General features: G+C 41.7%; 1 protein-coding gene across 1 annotated transcript; it reads right to left on the reverse strand.

Moving 5' to 3' along the window:
* Positions 1-3,129: 3,129 nt before the first annotated feature.
* On the reverse strand, positions 3,130-21,506 carry LOC142194054 (3 beta-hydroxysteroid dehydrogenase type 7-like). The gene is made up of 6 exons (XM_075263080.1): positions 21,359-21,506; positions 20,407-20,550; positions 17,519-17,627; positions 11,976-12,075; positions 7,305-7,467; positions 3,130-3,545 (listed from the first exon to the last, which is right to left on the reverse strand). Exons 1-6 carry the CDS (start codon positions 21,504-21,506, stop codon positions 3,130-3,132), a joined length of 1,080 nt encoding a protein of 359 aa, XP_075119181.1.
* Between the last annotated feature and the right edge of the window lie 632 nt (positions 21,507-22,138).

Below are 22,138 nucleotides of genomic sequence, written 5' to 3' on the forward strand. Positions count from 1 at the left end.
ATTTGCCTGTGTTGTGTTGTTCTTCTGTGGGGTCTTTTCTGACAGAATCTATTAACAAGCAGAACTAGATGTTTGCTAAGAAGAGGGATGTTTCTTAACATTAAAGTCCCACATTGCAGAAATACTCAGTTTTTCTTGCAGATTTTTCTGCTGTTTTTTTAAGCCAAAATCAGGAGTGACTTGTAAAGAAATGGGAAATATATAGGAAGCTCTTAGGGTCAGTGCACATAGAGTTTTTGGCGCTGATTTTGACGCTGAATCCACCTCAAAATCAGCTTCCAAAAAAGGAGTGCCAAATCAGCGCCAAAAGACTCAGTGTGCACTGACCCTTAGATGTTTCCGTTCTGTTAACTCCTTATTTTGACTCAAAAACCGCCTCAGCCTAAAGGTGATGTTTTCTTTCTCCTTCCCCTTTTAGGTAAGTGGAAATGCTGTAAAGCGAGAATGCTTTCAAAAATAGAAGTGCGAAATACAGAACAATCTAAGTCATCAGTATTTGGTGTGACCACTCTTTGCCTTGGCAGGGAGATAGTTTGGAGAACTAAGCACAGATCTTCTGTGAATATAGGGGTGGTAACACTCATATCATCACTGCCAGGATTTCCTCCTACAAAGGATGGACACACCAAATATTACATTCAAAATCTCTTTTGATCATTCATTTCATTTTGATAATTGATGAAAAGAATCATTCCCCCCCCCCACTTTGGTCTAAAACTTTTGCACAGTGTACACTATAATGATGGAATCTATAAGATGTAGACTATAGTGATGGAATCTATAAGGTGCCCACAGTATGTACACAGTAATGACGGAATTTATAAGGTGCCCGCAGTGTGTACACCGTAATGTCGGAATCTATAAGGTGCCCGCAGTGTGTACACTGTAATGTCGGAATCTATAAGGTGCCCGCAGTGTGTACACCGTAATGTCAGAATCTATAAGGTGCCCGCAGTGTGTTGACATCTTGAGTGGGTAAGAATCCACAATACTTTATCTACATTTTTTCAGAGGAGTCCAGTATATCCGCTGTTAGGACGGGTAAGGTTTGTGAACACAGTGCTGCTCAGGACTACTGTTCTGTACATTGGTAGGACTAGAAAGTGATAGCTGTCATCATGATCGATATGTAAAAAAAAAAATACAACAAATTAATTGGGAACATTTTAATGGACAGACCAAAGAGGAAAACTTTAAAAAGACTAAAGCCTAGGACAATGTGACATAAATGTAATACAGGCACATCCATCAAATAAGGATAAACATACAAGTTTCTTTTATTCTTGTTGAGACGTGAAAAGGAAACATAAGATGCTCATGAGCAGTTCCAGAGCTTCAAAGATCAAACTGTTTTTGGCAGCAGGGACTTTGTTGAGTCAGCAGGAGCGAGAACACGGGAGGAGAGCTGAGGAGTTTTATGGTCATGTACAAGATAATCGCTGAAGATACTGTACACGAAGCAAAAGGAGAATTGTTATATTGGCCCTGGCCTAGGGCTTGAAGAAGACCTTTCATGTCTTGTAACACCATAATACACTGTCCAGCAATGAGGCTGGGCCCACGGCCTGCAGCTCTAAAAATACTCTTTAATGTGATATAAATAAGGCTTCTTCAGTTTGCATAATCTCTACTTTCTTTAAGTGTCCCTTAATAAGCTGATCACAAAGTGGCTCCTTACTGCCCTCAACACTCAACTGCAGACTGAGAGGAAATTTAGCAAGAAGTGTTCCTTGCAGCGCCATCACAGGTGAAATAAAGCATTACACACATTCCTTTTAAATCAACGCAGGACAGGTTCTCAGAGAAAGAAACCCTATTAGGGTTCCACTAGAGAAAATTCCGCTAGTGGAAAAAAAAGCTAGCAGAACGCATTGAAATCAATGGGAGGCTTTTTTTTTATCAGTGTGAAAAATTCCACACCAAATTCCTCACCATTTTCTTTTGTGTGAAAACACCCTTAGGATCCTAAGTGTGCATTGACACGGAGGAAAATGGTGCTGAATTTGGTGTGGAATCCGAGTCATTGTCTTCAATGGGTTCCTTTTTCAGAAAAAGGAACCCATTGAAGTCAATGGAAGGTTTTTTTCAGCGCTGAATATGACGCGGATTCCACACCAAATTCAGCGCCATTTTCCTTTGTGTGAATGCACTCTTAGGATCACTGGACAACCCTTTTCTCACCACAGACAAGTGTCTTACGTATATGGGATCTTACACAAAATTCATTTGATCATTGGTCCTGACTATAGTGACAGAATCATGTAGCTATACCAAATACCAGATCATCAATAATTGTAGTTCTGCAAAGCTCTGGGATTCTAGTTTAGCAATGGCGCAAGGTTTGCACTAGCATTCGTTTTTCCATTCTTTGGGTCCACATTGGGACCTGAAAAACAGAAACCCCATTCACTTAAAAAGTGGTTACCCACGGAATACTATACACTATGAATAGACTACAGATAGGGTTGAGCGATCGGGATCGGAAAAGATCGGATTTCCGATCGGCGAGTAAATTTCACGATCGCAATCGGAATTCCGACCCGATCTTTTCCAGCGGGATCGAGATCGGAGGTTATCTTAAGATCGGCTCAACCTTAAAAGCGACTTTTCCCATAGAGAAGCATTGACTAGGGTTGAGGATCGGGAACGTAAAAGATCGGTGATGAGCAAATTTCACGATCGCGATCGGGATCAAGATCGGCAGGAAAATGATCGGAAATCTGATTTTAAAATCGATCTTGAAATCTCAAGATCGTCTCAATCCTAACTACAGACAATAACGTGATACATGGGATTTCTGCCTGAAATCTACAGAGGGAAAAGTCCTGCTTGCCTGGTATTGTAAGTGGACTGGAGGACAGAATCTCCAATCATAGACAACACAGGGGCTCAGTGGTTAGCCTTGCAGCGCTGGAGTCCTTGGTTTGAATCCCACCAAAGACAACATCTGCAAGAAGTTTGTATGTTCTCCCTGTTTTTGTGTCGATTTCCTCCCATTCTACGTAGACATACTGATAGGGAAAAATGTAGATTGTGAATCCTATATGGGGCTCACAATCTACATATTTATTTATTTTTTTTAAATCTCCAATCACTAGTGTGAACCAACCCTAAATCACTATTTTAGTTTTAATATCTTTGACATTGAATTTCCTGCTTTAACCATTTACAAGTTCTTTGCTTACTCTCCAAACAGCTGAAAAGGGGCTTGTAGCCAAAGTGTCTGAAAGCTTTATCTGTATCATGGCTGAATGTAATGGTCATCAGTTTCAATATGGGAAAAGTCATAAAGGGCTTTACTTTCCAAAAAGGCCCAACAATGACTTTTATTAAGCTGAAAATGAAAACCATTATCCACATCTTCCAGTAAGGTATGTGCTTCCCCATGTGGATGGCAGGGTTAACTTCAGCGAACAATTCATGGTAGAGCTTGAACATGGGTTGGAAGGGCGTTTCATCATAAGCATAGTAGACTTGCCCGCCAATGACATCTGGACGAAGTTGCATGTGCCGTGCTGCAAGTACATGCATCCAAGCTACATTACCTGGAATACAATAAATGCATTCACAAAGTCAATACCAACTTATATACAGTGAAAGCGCATTTTACACAGCAGCTGGGTGTATTCAATATAAAATCTAAAAAATCCAATGTGTGATTTCCAGATCTATATTAAACTTGCACATAAGAATTTGCTACAAAAGTTACATATGCCCCTATTGAATAGAATGAATTCAGCGTACTATTGGCTTACACGTTCTGTGCCCCCGGTGAAGAGCTATCGGTGCCGGTACAATTAGCTCTTCACTGTCAGAAGGGCATTTCTGACAGTCAGTCAGGAACGTCCTTCCTCAAAATAGCATCTATAGCGCTGTACTGTGAGAGGGGGCATTGCTTACCATCCAGAGATGACGCTGAGCGGTGAGGAACGCCCCCCAGTACTCGTGTATGAACGAGCACTATCAGGAGGGGATTGTACAACTGTACAATCAAAGTAGCCTTTCACTGACGCTGGGTTCACACCTGCGTTCAGGGTCTCCGTACTATGGTTTCCGTCTTCTGCATGGCAGAAGACGGAAACCATAGACCGGGTCCGGCCGTGCGCGGCGGTGAGCGTTTTAGGCTCTCCGCCGCGAAACCGGATTTTTTTATCCGGACACAGAGTAGTGCATGTCCGACTCTGTGTCCGGATTATAAAACCCGGTTTCGCGGCGGAGAGCGCAAAACGCTCACTGCTGCGCACGGCCGGACAGCTTTCTCACCCATTCAAATGAATGGGTGAGAAAGTCTCCTGCAGGCTTCCGTCTCCTGCATCTGTTTTATGCAGGAAACGGAAACCTGTAATAAGGACCCTACAACGCAGATGTGAACGAGCCCTTAATGAAAATTGTATTGGATATTTTTGGATACACAGGGCTGCCTTATTATGAGGCATTATCAATAGATAATTTATGTGTGGATTATACTCAATATGTAAAAAGGTATGTTATAAAAGTAGGTGTAATGTGTAGGTGTCTTTACACTTTTGTCCATGTAATCTATGTTTGGGAAGTTTATTTTGCTTTGTACACCAGTTTTCTTGTGTGCTGCAAATGGAATGCAATACTCCTATGTGTAAAAAGGAGTCACTAGAAGATCTCTAAACTACAATGTGGCCACCAAAAGCTGGAAGGCTTATTAAACTGCAGATTGTTATGTTGTGGCAAGCAGCGCCATCATGTGGACAAACTAATGACATGCCAGACAATTTTCAGTTATGGTTTTATTTATGCCACTATAGCCATACAGCAACACACTAACACTTTATGCCTCTTCTTGTGATTGAGGGGCATGTCCAGGATTTATGGAATATAATCAGCTGTTCATCTCTCTATTACACCAGCATTGCTACTCTGGTGATCCCCAATTATCTTTCACTGGTCCTGTAGTTATGATGTACATGCAGGACCACGCGTTTGATGACTGAGGTCCCAATCATGTAGAAATGTATGGAGGTGCTAAAGTTTTTTAATAAACTACAACAACAATTCTAAAAGGAGTTACGTTTTTTTGAAACGAAATGAAATGAAATGGAAAAACAATACTTAACGTTCAACGTCTGATGTTTGTTCTATTGTGAATAAATGATTCATCTTTGTATTCTTGTTTTCTTTACATGTTACAAAATGTCCCAATTTTTTGGCATTGGGGTTGTAATTCTAACATTACACTGATCAGAAGAAACCGACATCATTCATGTTGTAAATACTATTACAGAAGAATACCAACCCAACGCTGCTTAAATATTGACACGAACATATTAAAGATGATATATTTTGGTATATTGTATACAGGAGCGTAACTACCGGGGAAGCAGCAGAGGCAGCTGCCACAGGGCTTGGGACATTAGGGGCCCGGCGACAGCCGCTACCGCTGCGTTTTTTTGTTTTTTTTTAATAGGCCGTTACCGGCTGGATTTTTATGTCCCAGTAGGGAATCTTTACATGTGATTCTCTAAATCATTTATATAATATACTGATACTACTGTATTAGGCTGGGTTCACACGGAGTATTGTGGCTCGTCATTTGGTACGTACACGCCGCGGGATCTTATGCGGGCCGTATACGCTCCCATTGTTTTCAGTGGGAGCCGATACCGTACACGCGGCGCTATTTTGCGGCTGTGATTTTGCGCCAGCCGCAAAATAGTGCCGCGTGTACGGCCCGGCCTTACATGTATTGTATCTGTCAATTATAAAACAACAGTTCGTAAATCAATAGTAGCAGAGACGGTTGGTTGCATTCAAGTTATGTGTTTTTTCCTCCCATTTTCTTGCAAGCTGAAGCCTCCAGAGTCTAATTCCTAATTGCTTTTGAAACTACCATTCCCATAAGGCTCAGGAAGGCTGAAGACTATTAGCACATGCCCAAGGGAGAGACTACCAACACTATCAGATACACAGCAGACCCCCGCAGCTCTGCACCAGCCCAGGAAGAGGAAAGCTGGAGGAATTTGGAGTTTGTTAGTCACTGAACACATTTGAGAACTGCTACTTGCAACCTCTGGGTTCCCTCCAACAGGTTCCTGCAAATGTAGCAGCTGTACTTATTGGTGTAAGTTTTCCAGCAGCCCCTCCTTCCTTTACTATGTAAAAAGTAGCTCAGTCTGATAAATGGAGAAAAACATATTTCTTATATTCATCTGTATTATTCAATTATGTGTTTATATGTTTTATTATCACAACGCCAATGGAGTTAAGCTACAATACCAGATAACACAGGACATTTAGTGCTGTTCCCGGTACAACCCTGTTAAAGCTAAGGCCCCACGTAGCAAGCCGCTGCAAAAAAATGCTGCAGAAAAGACAGAGGCTGAAACACATCCTGTAGGTAGGCCATCAGAATTGAACAAAAAACCCTTTAACTGGGTAACATAGGTGTAAGGGATCTGCAATAGGAGCAATTTCCCAGTAGCTGCTGTTGAAACCTGGGGGAAGGGGCACAACAAGACAGTAAACCTTAGTCTGAACCCACCACTGCCCCTACCTGCTTGCCTCACTGCCCTAGGCGGCAAAGCTCATCCTATAAATAAGTGACTACACAGAACGCAGAAAAGGCAAACAACAACAAAGGGAGGTCAGCTAGCCAAGGGTCCAGTAACAGTCAAGCAATTCAGTACAAAATCATAATCCAAGAGAATAGTCAAAGGTAAAGCCAAGAGTCAGAGATCAGTAAAACGATAGAAGCAGAAAGAGGAGCTTAGCAGGGACAAGGTTTAAGGACAGAGTCACAATAGCCAGCAAGTCTGTGTGGGCTGATGGCCTGTATATAGGAAGCCAAAGACCTGCCCTAGGCTCGATTGGAAGACAGACTGTCAATCACACAGCGAAGGCTACAATTAAATATTTGATGAACAGAGGAAAACAAGGTGCAGGAGATGGGTGTGGTGGAAATTCAATTACAGAGATAGGTAATAGAGCAGCGTTCACACAGTGCAAACTGAACTCGCCTCCTGCGCTGCAGTGTGTGAGCGGAGGGTGGCACAGAGACCTGAACAGGTAGAGACGTTACAATAGGTCATCAATATCAGACTGACTGGATCTGTACAATGTATACACAGCTCTGTACACTTTTAGCCTTGCCACATTATTAGAGCTACTGTACAGTGTACTGACCTGACACTGATGATGGGGCATGTGTATTAGACAAATCGTTTAGGTTAAATTGTCTATTCACTGGGAAAACATTGCTTGTCTAAGGTATCTGTGGTCACAGGCCCATTGTACCCAGTAATAAATCATATCCATAGTATGATTTCTCTTACCAACATATGTTAAGCTTTTTTCTATATTATCGGGTTCAATGTAGTTTATCCGATTATGATTTGACTTCACAGCTTTGTAATTTTCCAGTATATGTTGTGCCTTTTCACCATAGATGTTACTTGGTCGAATCACACAAGTGGTCAGTTTATTTCCATTTTTGGTCTGCAACAGGATATAAAAAAGGAAAACGTTATTTTTTTTTAAACTTTTATCATTTTATGTCACTTCAGGGTATAAACATTATAAGAATACAAAACAGGCTGTACCCCGAGTGCAGGGACATAGCTATAGGGATGCAGAGGTAGAAATCGCTACTGAGCTCTGGAGCCTCAAAGGCATCTCTAGTATATAAGATGACCCCTGTATTATAGGTAGAACATGGTAAGTGGGGTCCAGTTACTGGTTTTATATTGGCCAAGTCTTTGTTAATGTACAGATTGCATTTCGGTTATTGATTTTTGGCACTGTTTGAGGTATAGGTGTACTATCAGTTGTGCCACTTTTTGGTCTTTTTGCAGGTGATGTGGCACAAGAAGGTACAAGGAGGGGGGGGGGGGGCATTTTAGGACCAAGTAGAGACCGTTCAGGGATGAGAGGATTGAAAGAGGACTATGGGACCTCATTTCACTCTGGGTCGGTTAGATATATGGCTCCAAACCTGGCTTGTTGTTTATGGTGATGAGACCTGTTTGAGGTAGCATCAGCACCGCACCTCCCATGAGGCGACCTGAAGCGAGCGCTTCAGGCGGCGCTGTGCCAGGGCCCCATTTTTGATTACCTAAGCCAGTCCAGGACAAGCTGTCCTGGACTGGCTTAGCACCGAGCGGTGGTTTGGGGAGGCCACTGGAGCAGCGCTGCTCCAGCAGCCTCCCCTCACGCTCAGGCAGAGAGCAGGTCCTCTCCGTGCCTGCTCTCTTCCTGCGAACGGCGCCAAGCCACGCCCCCTTCGCTCTGCCCCTTCGCTCTGCCCCGCCCCCTTCACTCGGTCACGCCCCTTCGGTCCGCCCCCTCCTCCGGGGGGGGGGGCTTTCTGTAGTTCGCCTCGGGCGGCAAAAGGGGTAGGTTCACCCCTGGGTAGCATGTTGGTGAAAGTAAGAGCTAACTGATAAAAATGAGCACATTTTGGCGCCAACGGAAAAGTGTGATGCAGCAGCTTTAGCGACTGGAGGGTAATGTTGGTGAGTGACTTTGTGGGAGAAATAGGGGAATAATACCATTGCCACACAAATTGAGTCTCATTACCGATTTGGTCAAGTGAGTAAAGATGGCTGAGAGTATATGTAAGGTTATGGAATGTGGAGACTTGTATTAATTAGATTGAGGGACTTTGTGTTGAGAGTTAACCTTCGTTCTCATCTGCCTTCGGTATTCCGTTAGGGGAGTCTGCATGGGGACCCCCAAACGGAATACTGAACGCAACTGCAAGTGGTGTGCAGTAAAAGCAAATGGACCCCATAGACTATAATGGAGTCCGTTTCCTGTTCGCATGATCCCTGCGGAGATCTGGCGGCAAGCACATGGAGCCCATTATAGTCTATGGGGTCCATGTGCTTTCACTGGCACACCACTTGCAGTTGCGTTCAGTATTCCCAGACAGAATACTAATGCAGATGCGAATGAGGCATTAGGAGACGTCTTGTGAAATGAGCAGCATTGTCTTGCAAGGCTGAGGTAAGAAACAAAGGCCTGGATTTACTATTGTGGCTACAACCAGACGCTGGCATAAAAATAAACACATTATTGTTGCAATGTGGAGCTTCTAGTTTGGGCTTAAATGTTTCAACTTGCTAAACATGTGGTTGTGAATACTCTAAAAAGCGGCTAGTTTAAATGTGCAGTGATGCACCAAAGTTGTGCCAAATAATTCTCAAGCAAAATAAGCCATTTAAAACAAGGAATAAATATAGGCTAGACAGACTTGAAATAAGCCAGGTTTATCATCCAGCATCAACCACTGGGATAAATCTGAGGTATTTTAAGGCTGCCTGTCTAAATTTACAGTGTCTAGTGACTATTAGGACATCTGGTCCAGAAAATGTCGGAGAGGAAAAACGTTTCAAACTAAATCTGAGCTTGTCCTCCTCTACCTTTAGACCCTGCCATGCCATTCCAAATGAGTGTATCATGGCACAGTTTGTGCTGTAGTGAAACTACATGTGTCATTCATGTCTGATAGAGTCAGGCTGGATTCACGCTAGTGTTGGAGTCTCCGTGTAAAACCAGCACAAACCAGGCGGACCCCATTATAGTCTATGTGGTCTACAGGTCTCCACATGTAACTGCTTTTTAAGTGGACAGGGTCTCCATCTTTTGGTTCCCCATGTGGACCCAAAGGATGAAATCTTGAAGGCTAGTGTGCCCCGAGCAAGAGTGGCTCCAGCTGTCACACCAGTGTCACACCCGTTTCAGGAAAGTGCAAGGGTGGCAACTCTGACCTGTGCAAAAACTGATCTATAAGGCATGATGTATTTCCTGTAATGTCAGAACATCACAATGTTGCTGTTGTTTATGAAAATAGTCAGTTTCAGTAAATCCAGTTATGTTAGCAGTCATACTATTAATGGCATATTATCTGTCTCACTAGGTATTGTACTTTGAATACAGTGAAACTGTTCAGATTGGAGAGATATAGCTGCGATTTCTTTTATCCAGGACATACAGTCCTATGAAAAAGTTTGGGCACCCCTATTAATCTTAATCATTTTTAGTTCTAAATATGTTGGTGTTTCCAACAGCCATTTCAGTTTGATATATCTAATAACTGATGGACACAGTAATATTTCAGGATTGAAATGAGGTTTATTGTACTAAAAGAAAATGTGCAATATGCATTAAACCAAAATTTGACCAGTGCAAAAGTATGGGCACCTGAACAGAAAAGTGACATTAAGATTTAGTAGATCCTCCTTTTGCCTCTAGTCGCTTCCTGTAGCTTTTAATCAGTTCCTGGATCCTGGATGAAGGGATTTTGGACCATTCCTCTTTACAAAACAATTCAAGTTCAGTTAAGTTTGATGGTCGCCGAGCATGGACAGCCCGCTTCAAATCATCCCACAGATGTTCAATGATATTCAGGTCTGGGGACTGGGATGGCCATTCCAGAACATTGTTATTGTTCCTCTGCATGAATGCCTGAGTCGATTTGGAGCGGTGATCATTGTCTTGCTGAAATATCCATCCCCGGCGTAACTTCAACTCCGTCACTGATTCTTGAACATTATTCTCAAGAATATGCTGATACTGAGTGGAATCCATGCGACCCTCAACTTTAACAAAATTCCCGGTGCCGGCGTTGGCCACACAGCCCCAAAGCATGATGGAACCTCCACCAAATATTACAGTGGGTAGCAAGTGTTTCTTGGAATGCTGTTTTTTTTTGGACGCCATGCATAATGCCTTTTTGTATGACCAAACAACTCAATCTTTGTTACATCAGTCCACAGGACCTTCTTCCACAATGAAGCTGGCTTGTCCAAATGTGCTTTTGCATTCCTCAGGTGACTCTGTTTGTGGCGTGCTTGCAGAAACAGCTTCTTTCTAATCACTCTCCCATACAGCTTCTCCTTGTGCAAAGTGCGCTGTATTGTTGACCGATGCACAGTGACACCATCTGCAGCAAGATGATGCTGCAGCTCTTTGGAGGTGGTCTGTGGATTGTCCTTGACTGTTCTCACCATTCTTCTTCTCTGCCTTTCTGATATTTTTCTTGGCCTGCCACTTCTGGGCTTAACAAGAACTGTCCCTGTGGTCTTCCATTTCCTTACTATGTTCCTCACAGTGGAAACTGACTGGTTAAATCTCTGAGACAACTTTTTGTATGCTTCCCCTGAACAACTATGTTGAACAATCTGTTCATTGTTTTGTAAAGAGGAATGGTCCAAAATACCTTCATCCAGGATCCAGGAACTGATTAAACAGGAAGCGACTAGAAGCAAAAGGAGGATGTACTAAATATTAATGTCACTTTTCTGTTGAGGTGCCCATACTTTTGCACCGGTCAAATTTTGGTTTAATGCATATTGCACATTTTCTGTTAGTACAATAAACCTCATTTCAATCCTGAAATATTACTGTGTCCATCAGTTATTAGATATATCAGACTGAAATGGCTGTTGCAAACACCAAAATATTTAGAACTAAAAATTATTAAGATTAATAGGGGTGCCCAAACTTTTTCATAGGACTGTAAATTCAGATAGCTGTCTTAGTCCTTTAATGTCTAAACCTAATATTATTATCAGTATGACAGGTAAATCAGTGTATTTACTGGAACTACCCATTTATTTCCATAAAGCAGCAACATTTTACACAATGGTGTACAGACACTGTCACTGAAACAGTTTGCCATCAGGACTCACAATCTAATTTTCCTATCCAGGGAACACTAAGGCCAATTTTTTAGGAAGCCAGTTAGTTAATTTAGCCAGAAATTTTTGGAGTGTGGTAGTAATCTTGGGAATCCATCAGAAGCCCGTACAAAGACAGGGAGGATAGAGAAAGGATATACTCTTTTTGTGCATGGTTGGATTTCAAGATCCCAACAGTGCAGGGCTATATTGTAGATCAGGGAGCTATAGTACTGGTCTACGAAGAGGTCAAGTGTAGGAAATCTAGACATAAAGAGTCAGGAATATCAGCCAGATTTGTATATTCTATTTGCAATGAATTACCTGCTTTCCATTGGCCAACCGGACTAGGTTTTCAGCTCGAGCCTTGGTTCTTCCATATAAAATTAAAGGTCCACCAGGATATAAGGAATCTTCTGTGACTCTGAAAATACATAGAATTAAACAGCAGTTAGAACTTTTGGAGTCTGAGATTTAAAAGCAGAAGATACAGTATAAAAAAGGTGTGCTTAAAGGGAGTCTGTCAGCAGAATAGCATTTTAGAGATCTTAGGTCACCTGATCCAAACCATGTTTTCTCCTTGTGAATCAATGCCTCTGTTAGAGAGATGGCGCCTCTTTTGTCCATATACAAATGAGCTTTTAGGAGCAATGAAGGCGTAGCATGGCACCAACCTCATTGTTACTGAGGTTAGTGTTAATATAAAACATCCTGATGAGAGGATGTAGAAGTAGTTTGTGTCTTATATATTATCATTCTGGCCTGAGAACGTCTGGTTTATTGTTGAGGTAAGCCTATAACTTTGTATTTTTTTTTCTTACTCTGAAAACAGATGGGCCAATTGCTGGCCAACATCAGAGTAAGAAAATACAGAGGTGATCTGCGTATACTTCAGTAAGTGATATACATTTCCCTTAGAGAGCACCTTTCTCTCATCAGATGATTTAATAGCTGCTGCTCCACTGATTATGGCACAGTTTGAGTTTTTTCTCTAGCCTCCACTCTCCCCAAGCAATCAATGCTGTTAGTTTTGGTACCTGGTATACTATTATACTCTGTACTGTCAGGATGGTGGTGTCCGGCAGGAGCAGGCAGGGGTTGTGATTCTGACCTCTGACACTGGCTGCCTCTGATTGGTGCTCTGAATCATGGCCCCTGCCTGACACCGCCCTTCTGACATTACAGAGCTTAAATAGAACGCCAGGCATCAAAACTAACTGCGCTTGTTGCTTGGGAATAGTTGGGGCTAGAGAACAAATTCCAGCTGTGCTGGAATCACTGGAGTGGTGCCTAGTAATATATCCTAAGAAATTGAATTGGTGGAGATGGCAAAGAGTCCTCTTTAATATGCCAAGGTAATGTAATATAAACTCAAGGAAGCCAGCACTAATATCTCACAAATCGATTTATTCACATTTCCAAGACCCAGCTATTAATCTAACTAAAATAGTGGGACATGTCTGGACTCAAGGAGTAAAATACAGCAATCAATATTCTAGAATATATATATATATATATATATATATATATATATATATATATATATATATATATATTATGATAAGTGGCCCGTCTCCCCCATTTCCAATGAATAAAATACAATGTTAGACTATACATGTAAAATATACATGCAACCAAAAATATACATGCAACCATCGCCATAAATCAAGATCACATAAACACATATACCTACAACATGCACATGAATTCTTATGAGGATATGTACCATCTGGAAGAGAAGAGGGCTAAAGCCCCACAGGCGAGACAATTTTGGGGTCATTTTAGATCTGGGGATCATCATCTTGATCAAGATGGTTAGCATATCAATATTCAGTCTTGTATTAACTTCAGCCTTGTGTATCTGTGTTTTGTGTTCGACTATAAATCTCAGCTGGTGACCTCTGTATACAGGTATGGGGTGTTAATATTCCAATCTTGTTTTGGGTACAATAGCTTGTCATGTGTCAATGATATCATGTTTGGAGATCTAGAATAGTGAGCAGATGGCATCCAATAAATCAACCCAAACCTTTTTCAGGGAAAGGCTGGGTGGGGCAAAGTATGGCAAAAAGATACAAGTTCTCCAGTGAGGAAGAACTAGAAATCTCAAGCAAGAAGAAGAACCAAAATCGTTTGTTAATAATAATCAGATTCTTAACACATTGCTTTGGAAATAAAGTTGCTGAATGAATAACTAGTCTTTGTACCAACCTACAATAACAGATATTGACTTTATGACTAATTCTTCAAAAGGGATGGCGACAGATTCATCTTAAAATGCAATTTTTTGACATAACCAAAAGAAATTTTAAATTTCCCTCAATACCATTCTTGATAAACTGATGACTAAACCCAGAGATTAAAAATTAACTAGATGTGTTCCAACAAATGCTTTTGAATAAGGTCATGACATCGTGATACGACTCACTTGACATTCCACAAAACCAAACAAAAAGAACGTGATGTTTTGAAAGTAATTCAGTAAGTGAATTGATTCTAGCCATTGGATATTGGTAACATAGTGGGTTAGGCTGACACCAGAACCATAGGTCATGTTGATGTGTTGCCATGTTGTCATGATGCCAAGCAAAAAAAAAATTAAAAAAGCCAAATATATGTTTCCCCTAATGTGTTACAGTACATTGTAAAGACCATTAACAGCCTATAAAAGAAGTATCATGAAGACAGGCCTGGCTGTTATGGAGTCGGTACACCGCATTCCCCCGCCCCTACATTCCAGGGTACTGTGATGGTCTTCAGCATGAAAATCAGATAATCTGGTCACATTTCACAGCAGGCAAGGGGTTCATGTAAATGTTCAATTCTTTAACTGACATTTGTCTTAGTGCCCAATACTAATGTACTGTCAAGTGAGCAGTCTCCACCTCAGTGATCAATGAAGAGTACTGACATGACAATTTATTAGTATGGCCAATAAAACTACTGCACTAAATGTGGAGATATTAGAAAGCCTAGAAAATAGATGAAAAGAATTGCTATAGTGAATAAAGATGCAGCTGTATATTGTGCAGTTCTTTAAGGGATTGACAAGTCCTAAACCCTCCCTGCTGCAGCCATTTTACTATTTTCGTACATATATAATCCATGTCTACAGAACTGGCCCTGCGCTGTGTTCACTCTCAGGAATTCACTGCCCTGGGTTATTACCAGTTTACTGCTGGTCCTGCAAACTCTATGGCATGACCTATACAGGGGCTGATCACTGGTAACTATTACTGACGATGAAATAATAGGATAAATCATTTATTAATAGCAATTGAGATAAAGGTCTAGCTTGGTGGTCTACAACCAGTGTTTTGGGAGCTACACATGAATTGCCATAATGGCTACAATGTGAATGTGGCTGACACGGTGTGAGAAGCTGGGAAATCATCTATTATAGATGTAGGATCAAGTGTAGGATCAGACACTGTTATGGTACATAGATCTACAGTTGTAGTTCTAGCTTATGGGTGTGCACTTACACATAGATTCATCTTTACCTTTTGAACCCTGCTCGCTTTTCGTAACCAGTTTCTAATGAAACAAATTCCATATAATATGACAACGTGGTATCAAAGCCTTGACAGGCTACAAGCCCTAACACAACCACTAGGTGGCACATAAGACACTCATAGAAAAATATCAGAAAATCATTTTCTTTTTAGGGGTGGTCATGTTGACGACACATCTCACTATGGTGATCCGAGAAGAAGGTAAGTAGGGCCACATCTGCGGGCAGTTTTAGGCTGGGTTCACACTATTGTTGGATATCCGTTATGATAGTGTTCATTAGAAAAAAAACAAACCAAAACAAAAACAAAACAAAAACCAGACAAATTTGCATCAGTTAGTGTCAGTGTCTGTTATTAATACATTTTTTGTTTCTGCTTTTCTGCTTTCTGAGCATGCATAGAAAAAAAAAGGAGAGTAATAATGGACAGTGTTGTTATTATTATTATTATTATTATTATTATTATTATTGTTGATAATTATATAGCACCATTAATTCCATGGTGCTTTACATTTGGGGGTTACATACAATACACAGAGTATGCAGGTAGATATAATACTAACAATGACAGACTGGCACAGTGGGGTAGAGGGCCCTGCCCGCGAGGGCTTACATTCTATCAAGGAAGAGGGATAGAGACAGTAGGTGAGGGGAGAGACTGTTCAGATGGCGGTGTGGTGCTAGTGTTATTGGAGGTTGTAGGCCTTCCTGAATAGGTGAGTCTTCAGGGCCTTCTTGAAGCCTGTGATTGTGGGGGTCAGTCTTATGTGTCTTGGTAAGGAGTTCCAGAGTATGGGGGATGCATGGGAGAAGTCTTGTAGATGGTTGTGTGAAGAGCAGATAGCAGAGCAGAGAGGAGTAGGAGGTCTTTGGAGGATTTGAGGTTACGTGTGGGCAGGTAGCGGGAGATTAGTTCTGAGATATATGGAGGAGACAGGCAGAGGGGAGTGACCGATGAAGAACGGGGGTGTATTAAGCGAGCAGCACAGTTTAAGGTGGACTGGAGGGGGTCGAGAGTATTCACTGGGAGGCCATGGAGAAGGGTGTTACAGTAGTCTAAGCGAGAGATTATGAGGGCATTGAGGTGTTGAGGGTTTGGATGTGCGACTTGAAGGATAGGTCAGAGTCCAATTTTATCCCAAGGCAATGGACCCATGGGACAGGGATAAGCGTGGTTCCATTAACTGTGATAGATGGGTCAGGTAGAGGGGCCGTGCAAGGTGGAGCCGTTACCCATAGACTTTAATTTTAAAAAATGGCCCATGCTTAACATCCATCTTGAAACCGTTCTTTTTTTTCTTTTTTAACCGACACAAAAGTCCTGCATGTCTGCGACATGTGGCATGTGGCAGATTGGGTATATAATGGACACTAACAGTCAGTAACTGACTCAAGATACAATCCCATTGAAATGAATGGAAATTTTAACTGATTTCTGACAGTTCAGCTAGTGTCCATTGCTAAAATTCTGTAAAAGACAATAGCAACGGACACTACTGACAGTCACCAATGGTAGTGTGAACGCCCCTTTAGCCTTCAGCCAGACTGCGACCTACCTGATACATAATTATTAGAGATGAGCGAGTAGTGAAATATTCGAGATTCGATATTCGTTTTGAGTAGAGCCTCAATATTCAACTACTCGATCGAATATCAAATGCCATTATAGTCTATGGGAAAAAATGCTCGTTTCAGGGGAAACCACTGTTCGACTAAAGGAGAGTCACCAAGTCCACGAGTAGCAGGAGGAGAGTGTTTAGGAGGAGCGCTGTGCAGTTAAAGCGCACGAACCGCATTATAGTCCGCTGATATTCCGTTCGGGGGGTTCCTCCTGCGGACTCCTTCCAGATGGGAGGCAAGCGCTAATGTGAACTGGCCCTTACTCGTCCTGCAGAGGACAAGTCCGGCGAGAGTCTAAGATCGGACCACAATGGAGACTGCTGTGGTCCGATCTTAGACTCCGCCTCCTCACAGACGAGCCACTGACACAACCAGTGTTGATTGGGCAAATGCTGTACACTGGCCAATCAATGCTGGTCAATGCATTCCTATGAGAAAAAGTAAGCTCCCGCATAAACGCAAGCTGCCAGCTCTCCCGACTAACAAGGACGAGCCTGCTGCAGAACCAGCGTTGATTTGCCGAATGCTATACAGTGTAGCATTCGGCAAATCAATGCTAGTTTTGAATCGATTCTTTACTGCCAATAGCGATAGTATTCAAATGAATACCGTAGTATTCTATCGAATACCTACTCGATCGAATACTACTCGCTCATTTCTAATAATGATAGAACGCAATACTGTGGCAATAAACATTCATTCTATCATGGCACAACAAGACAGACTTTCTTACCTCACCATTGGATCATTATTCTTATTTGGTCCTACTGCTGTTATTGAACTGGTGTAGACTAAGTAGGGAACATCCATGGCGAGACACGCATTTATAACATTCTCTGTCCCTGTGTGCAGATTAAAAACCATTATATGTAGAAAGCTGAGTGAATCATTCTTAAGAAATTCTTCTGTTAACAAAGCCATCTTTAGATTAGAAGCGTTCCAACTAACATAATACTTTATAAGGCTGGGGCAGCACACGGGAAACACACTGCGGACTTCGTGGTAGATTATAAGCCTGAAAGCATGGGTCACTTTACTCTACAGTTAGTGGCAGCAGGTGGAGGAGAGATGTTTAAGGAAAGGGCTGCACAGATAGTTTGGCTATGACTTCCATTGGGGAGAGTAGAGCTGTGGTGATGGCAACTGTTACATATACAGAGCCAACTGTTTCTGGCCCAGTCTTGTGCAGTGTATAGGCAATGGACGCGGCCCGTACAGCTGAACTGTGCATGGGTCATATGTTAGCCCCCACTAGTCACAAAGTAAAAAATGTGGCAAGCACACATCTGTGTACATGGAGCCTTAAGGGGTGCATATGTGAAGGAAATGATACTATCTTCTGAGGATGAAGATGAGCTTCAGAGTTTTATTTTAAATAAAAGCACTACAATTTTTTTTTCTTCACATACGCCATTTTTTGCAATTATTTTTGGTGGTGCTTTCTTTGTAAAAAGCATTTATCACAGCGTTTTTGAAGTCCTACCCTTTAACCCCTTCCTGTCACATGCCATTTTTCTAAACTGCGTTTGGCAGTATTCTTTTTTGTGCGCAGCACGGCCGATTTGGCGTCCATTCGCCCTTATTATATTGGCTACCCATTGCGGGCGCTTTCCTGGACTCTGGAGAGTCTGATGAAGGTCATCTAACGGAAACGTTTACATATTTCTACTGCTCACAATAAATGGTGCTTTAATTGTACCAATTTTGTTCAACCCAAAAAACAAATCTTGGACCCGAACCCGAATTGAAATGAAACCTGTGAGGTTTGCCCATTTGTAGGTGCAATGAAATAGCATTGCAGTGGATTGTATTAGTGATACAGACCCATTAGAGTCTGCCGAAGTTATATCAAAGTGAAAGTGACATTTTTATACTCTGGGGACTTCGGGTCTGGGGAGTTGTAAAAAAATGAAAAAAAAAAAAAAGTATTCACAACTCATCTTCATACCCCTTTTTCGACTATGTTGCGGTATCCGGCACTCTCTCCTCCTCACTGACATCATGTGCCCTGGGACATGGGCACACCAAGCGCCATGACACTCAATGTGTCCATGTGACTACTGGTGGTCTAATCACAGGTCTCAGCAGTGACCCCGGGCACATGATGTTACCATTAGAGTATTCTGGAGAGTATGAATGTTTTCCTATTCTGTCACCTCCCCCCCGCCCCTTCATAATACTCTGGGATCTGAAGAGACCCCAGAGTACAATGCGATGGAGCTCCAGATCAGAAATAAAGTGACCCCCCCTTTGAATAATGTGGGACTGCCGCAAAGCATCAGCTATATTTTGCTGCATTGATGGTGCTGTATATAACTAGGTATGACATTTCCAGCACTTTGCTACCACCTAGTGGCCAGTTGTTTAACAGCAATAACATCTAGTACACTGCAGAGAGACCTTTGCCTGAATCACATGGTATGCAGGGCCTTGAGCTTTAGATGACAACTCATTTTAAGCTACAAAGCAATATCCAGTTTTCTTTTTATAATTAATGACCTAACCTCAGGATATGTAGGAGATCGGTGGTGAGTCCGACACCTGGATCCCTCACAGAAGGGGTTGTGGCACTTTTGGGACTTCTTTACTGCTTATGCAATCTGTTTTATAGCAGGCATTGGATGGAATTATACCTTTTCCCATTCACTTATATGAAGTAAGATGGCAAGTGATGTAAACAGTGAACGGGTCTTGATGTTTGCATGAGCACCACAGCACCGCCCCATTAAAACGCTGATCAGCAGGTGTCAGACCCACCACTGATCTCCTATTGATGACCTATCCTCTATATAGCTCATTATTAAAAAAGGATTCAGCAACCCCTTTAAGTGGTTCTGTCATATCAGAAGGGGACAGGTTCCAACATGGAGGCACTACAAGAAAGGGAAAGAGACTGCTAAGTATGTGTGTATAACCCTGGAGCAAAGAGAATCAAACCATAGCCTAGTATAATGGTTTAAAGGCTGTACCTTTACATGAGTACCCCTGTGCTTTCTATGCACCTACACTGCAGGCAGAAAAAACTTTACGCTTCTGAGCTTGTAACCATTAGTTGTAACCACCATCTGTCTCCTTGGGTTTCTTTCTATTTGGGACGTCATTGCACGTGACAGTTACCCCTACTATTCCTTTCATCATAGAAGTATCATGTAAATTCTGCAATGCCACATAGGTTAATGGAAGGGGAAGTTATACAGTTTCAATTAGAAAGGTAAAGGGGGTGTCTGGTTTATAGAACCCAATTTCAAGTACTCTATTAGGGAATTCTGCTTTTATAGAAGGGCATCTAGCTAACCAATTCACTGGTGATGGAGGGCAGTCACCCTGAAACAGTGGTCTACATTTGAATTTTTTGTATGAATGACATGCTAAGTTGTTGCCTTCCAACAGGAGGCACTAGAGGCTCAGCTTTCTTTCTTGAAAACAGACAATTTACATATATTAGCCAGAAAGGAGCAATAAATGACCTATAAACAATCACCAGAACTGTGTAATGCATAATTTTCACTATGGAGGTCCTGCAAGAATATAGAGAATTCACTGCTGTATTTTCCATCAGATAACAGAGTTCTAACATCAGGACACTTTATGAATGTTAAACTAACTGCATTTTTAACTTACCTCCAACATTTATAGTTTCCATTTTCTTAAAAGGATGAATATCTAAATAGTCCACAAGGGCAGCAGCATGTATCACAACGTCAACGCCGGTTACAGCTGACGAAACCTGTCTGAAGTCTGTAATATCTCCTTTAACAAAAGTAACTGCAAAAGAAAAAAAATGGTGACATTAGGGATGTGATATATCAGCATTAAAGGGATTAGGGCGGGTTCGCACCTGTGCTCGGTCTCCGCTTTGCAGGTTTCCATCTTCTGCCTGAGAAACTGAACAGGAGATGGGAACCGACAGTCAGTGTCCGCCCGTGAGCGACTTCTGCCTCTCCGCGGCGAAACCGGACACAAAGTCGACATGCAGGACTTTGTGTCCAGTGAAAAAAAAAAACGGTTTCGCTGCGCAGACCAGAAGAAGCTCACGAGCATCTTTCTAGTTCTTGTTTCTGCAAATACTAAAATGGACCTTCCAGGACTTTGGTAATGTTACCAAAAGTCCTGGAAGGTCCTTGAAAAGCTGCAAAAACTGCAGCTAATAACACCAGAAAAGCTAATGGGGCACGGAATTGTCCTTAATAGGCCACCAATTTTTTAAATCAGCATAACCCCTTTAATGATGTTTTCCATGACAAGTAATACACACATTTCACATATTTTGATGCCAGACTATATTGTATCAGAGTAGTAACATAATGAGCATATATATATATATATATATATATATATATATATATATATATCATACCACATAAGGCTGGAACTGTAATAAAGTACGGTATATTTAATGTAATGGTTATTCAGTATGGGATTTCCATCATTGACTAGTCCCAGTCATATCTCAGTGCTATAGTATGAAAGAAACAGAGCAATTGTAAGAGTTGATTCTTGAAATGCTGTAAGGAAAAGTGGGATTGTGTCCCTGTGTTATTTTAATGTTCAGTAATAATTTATTCTATTTTACCTTTTGCTAGGTTTGTTATGGCTTCACTTTCATTCAGATCAAAAATTTTAACCTCCTTCACATAATCTTCCTTGTGCAAAAGTTTTACAATCCATTCTCCGATGAAGCCGCATCCACCTGTGACCAGGTACACCAGATCCTTTGCCATATCGCGGAAAGTATATATGAACTAAGGAAAAAATATGAAAGTGACAGGTTTATTCAATGTGGAATTAAGCATCAACAGACTACAAGACATGTCTTTCATAGGTATCATCCAGCATACACCAGGTCCAACTTGAATATTTTTCCATTTTAGGATTTTTTTTTTATGGTGGTGACATATGGTGTATCTGGATACTAGACGCATTCAGTCCTCAGGCTGCTATAGCCTTCACTTCCTTAGTGAAACACTGATCAATTTCAGTTGCATATTACTAATGGCTACATGGTAATGGCAACACTCAATGGAACTGTGGCCAATTCATGTTTTGAATTGCTGCATCACCATGTTTTACATTTAGTAGTAGACTAGCCATGAGGCAAGGCCAGCTTATTGCCTCAGGTGGCAGTCTCCAGCACCTCCGAGAGGTGTAACTGCGGCTATGGGCAATTAGTTGAGCCCCTCCCAAGTGATCCGCAGGTAGAAGAACCTTTAGTTATAAAGTCTCCTTCACCCTGGCCTCCTCTTCACACTCCTAACACATTCCTTTTATAGATGTGATTCAACTATAGCAGCATCTGCACAGAGGAAGTTCTGTCATGTTCTTAGATCTTCCATCTACTTGAATTGCTCTGGGG

The sequence above is a fragment of the Leptodactylus fuscus genome, chromosome 2 (assembly GCF_031893055.1).
Source record: "Leptodactylus fuscus isolate aLepFus1 chromosome 2, aLepFus1.hap2, whole genome shotgun sequence".
NCBI lineage: Eukaryota > Metazoa > Chordata > Amphibia > Anura > Leptodactylidae > Leptodactylus > Leptodactylus fuscus.

What these genes read in the sequence shown, in the direction of transcription:
- LOC142194054 (XM_075263080.1), bottom strand. Translation starts at nt 21,506, where the DNA reads ATGGCAAAGGATCTGGTGTACCTGGTCACAGGTGGATGCGGCTTCATC. An exon ending in GGAAACTATAAATGTTGGAG is followed by an intron (nt 17,628 to 20,406) that starts GTAAGTTAAAAA and finishes ATCTGCACACAG; the next exon opens with GGACAGAGAATGTTATAAAT. An exon ending in GGTTGGCCAATGGAAAGCAG is followed by an intron (nt 7,468 to 11,975) that starts GTAATTCATTGC and finishes ATCCTGTTGCAG; the next exon opens with ACCAAAAATGGAAATAAACT.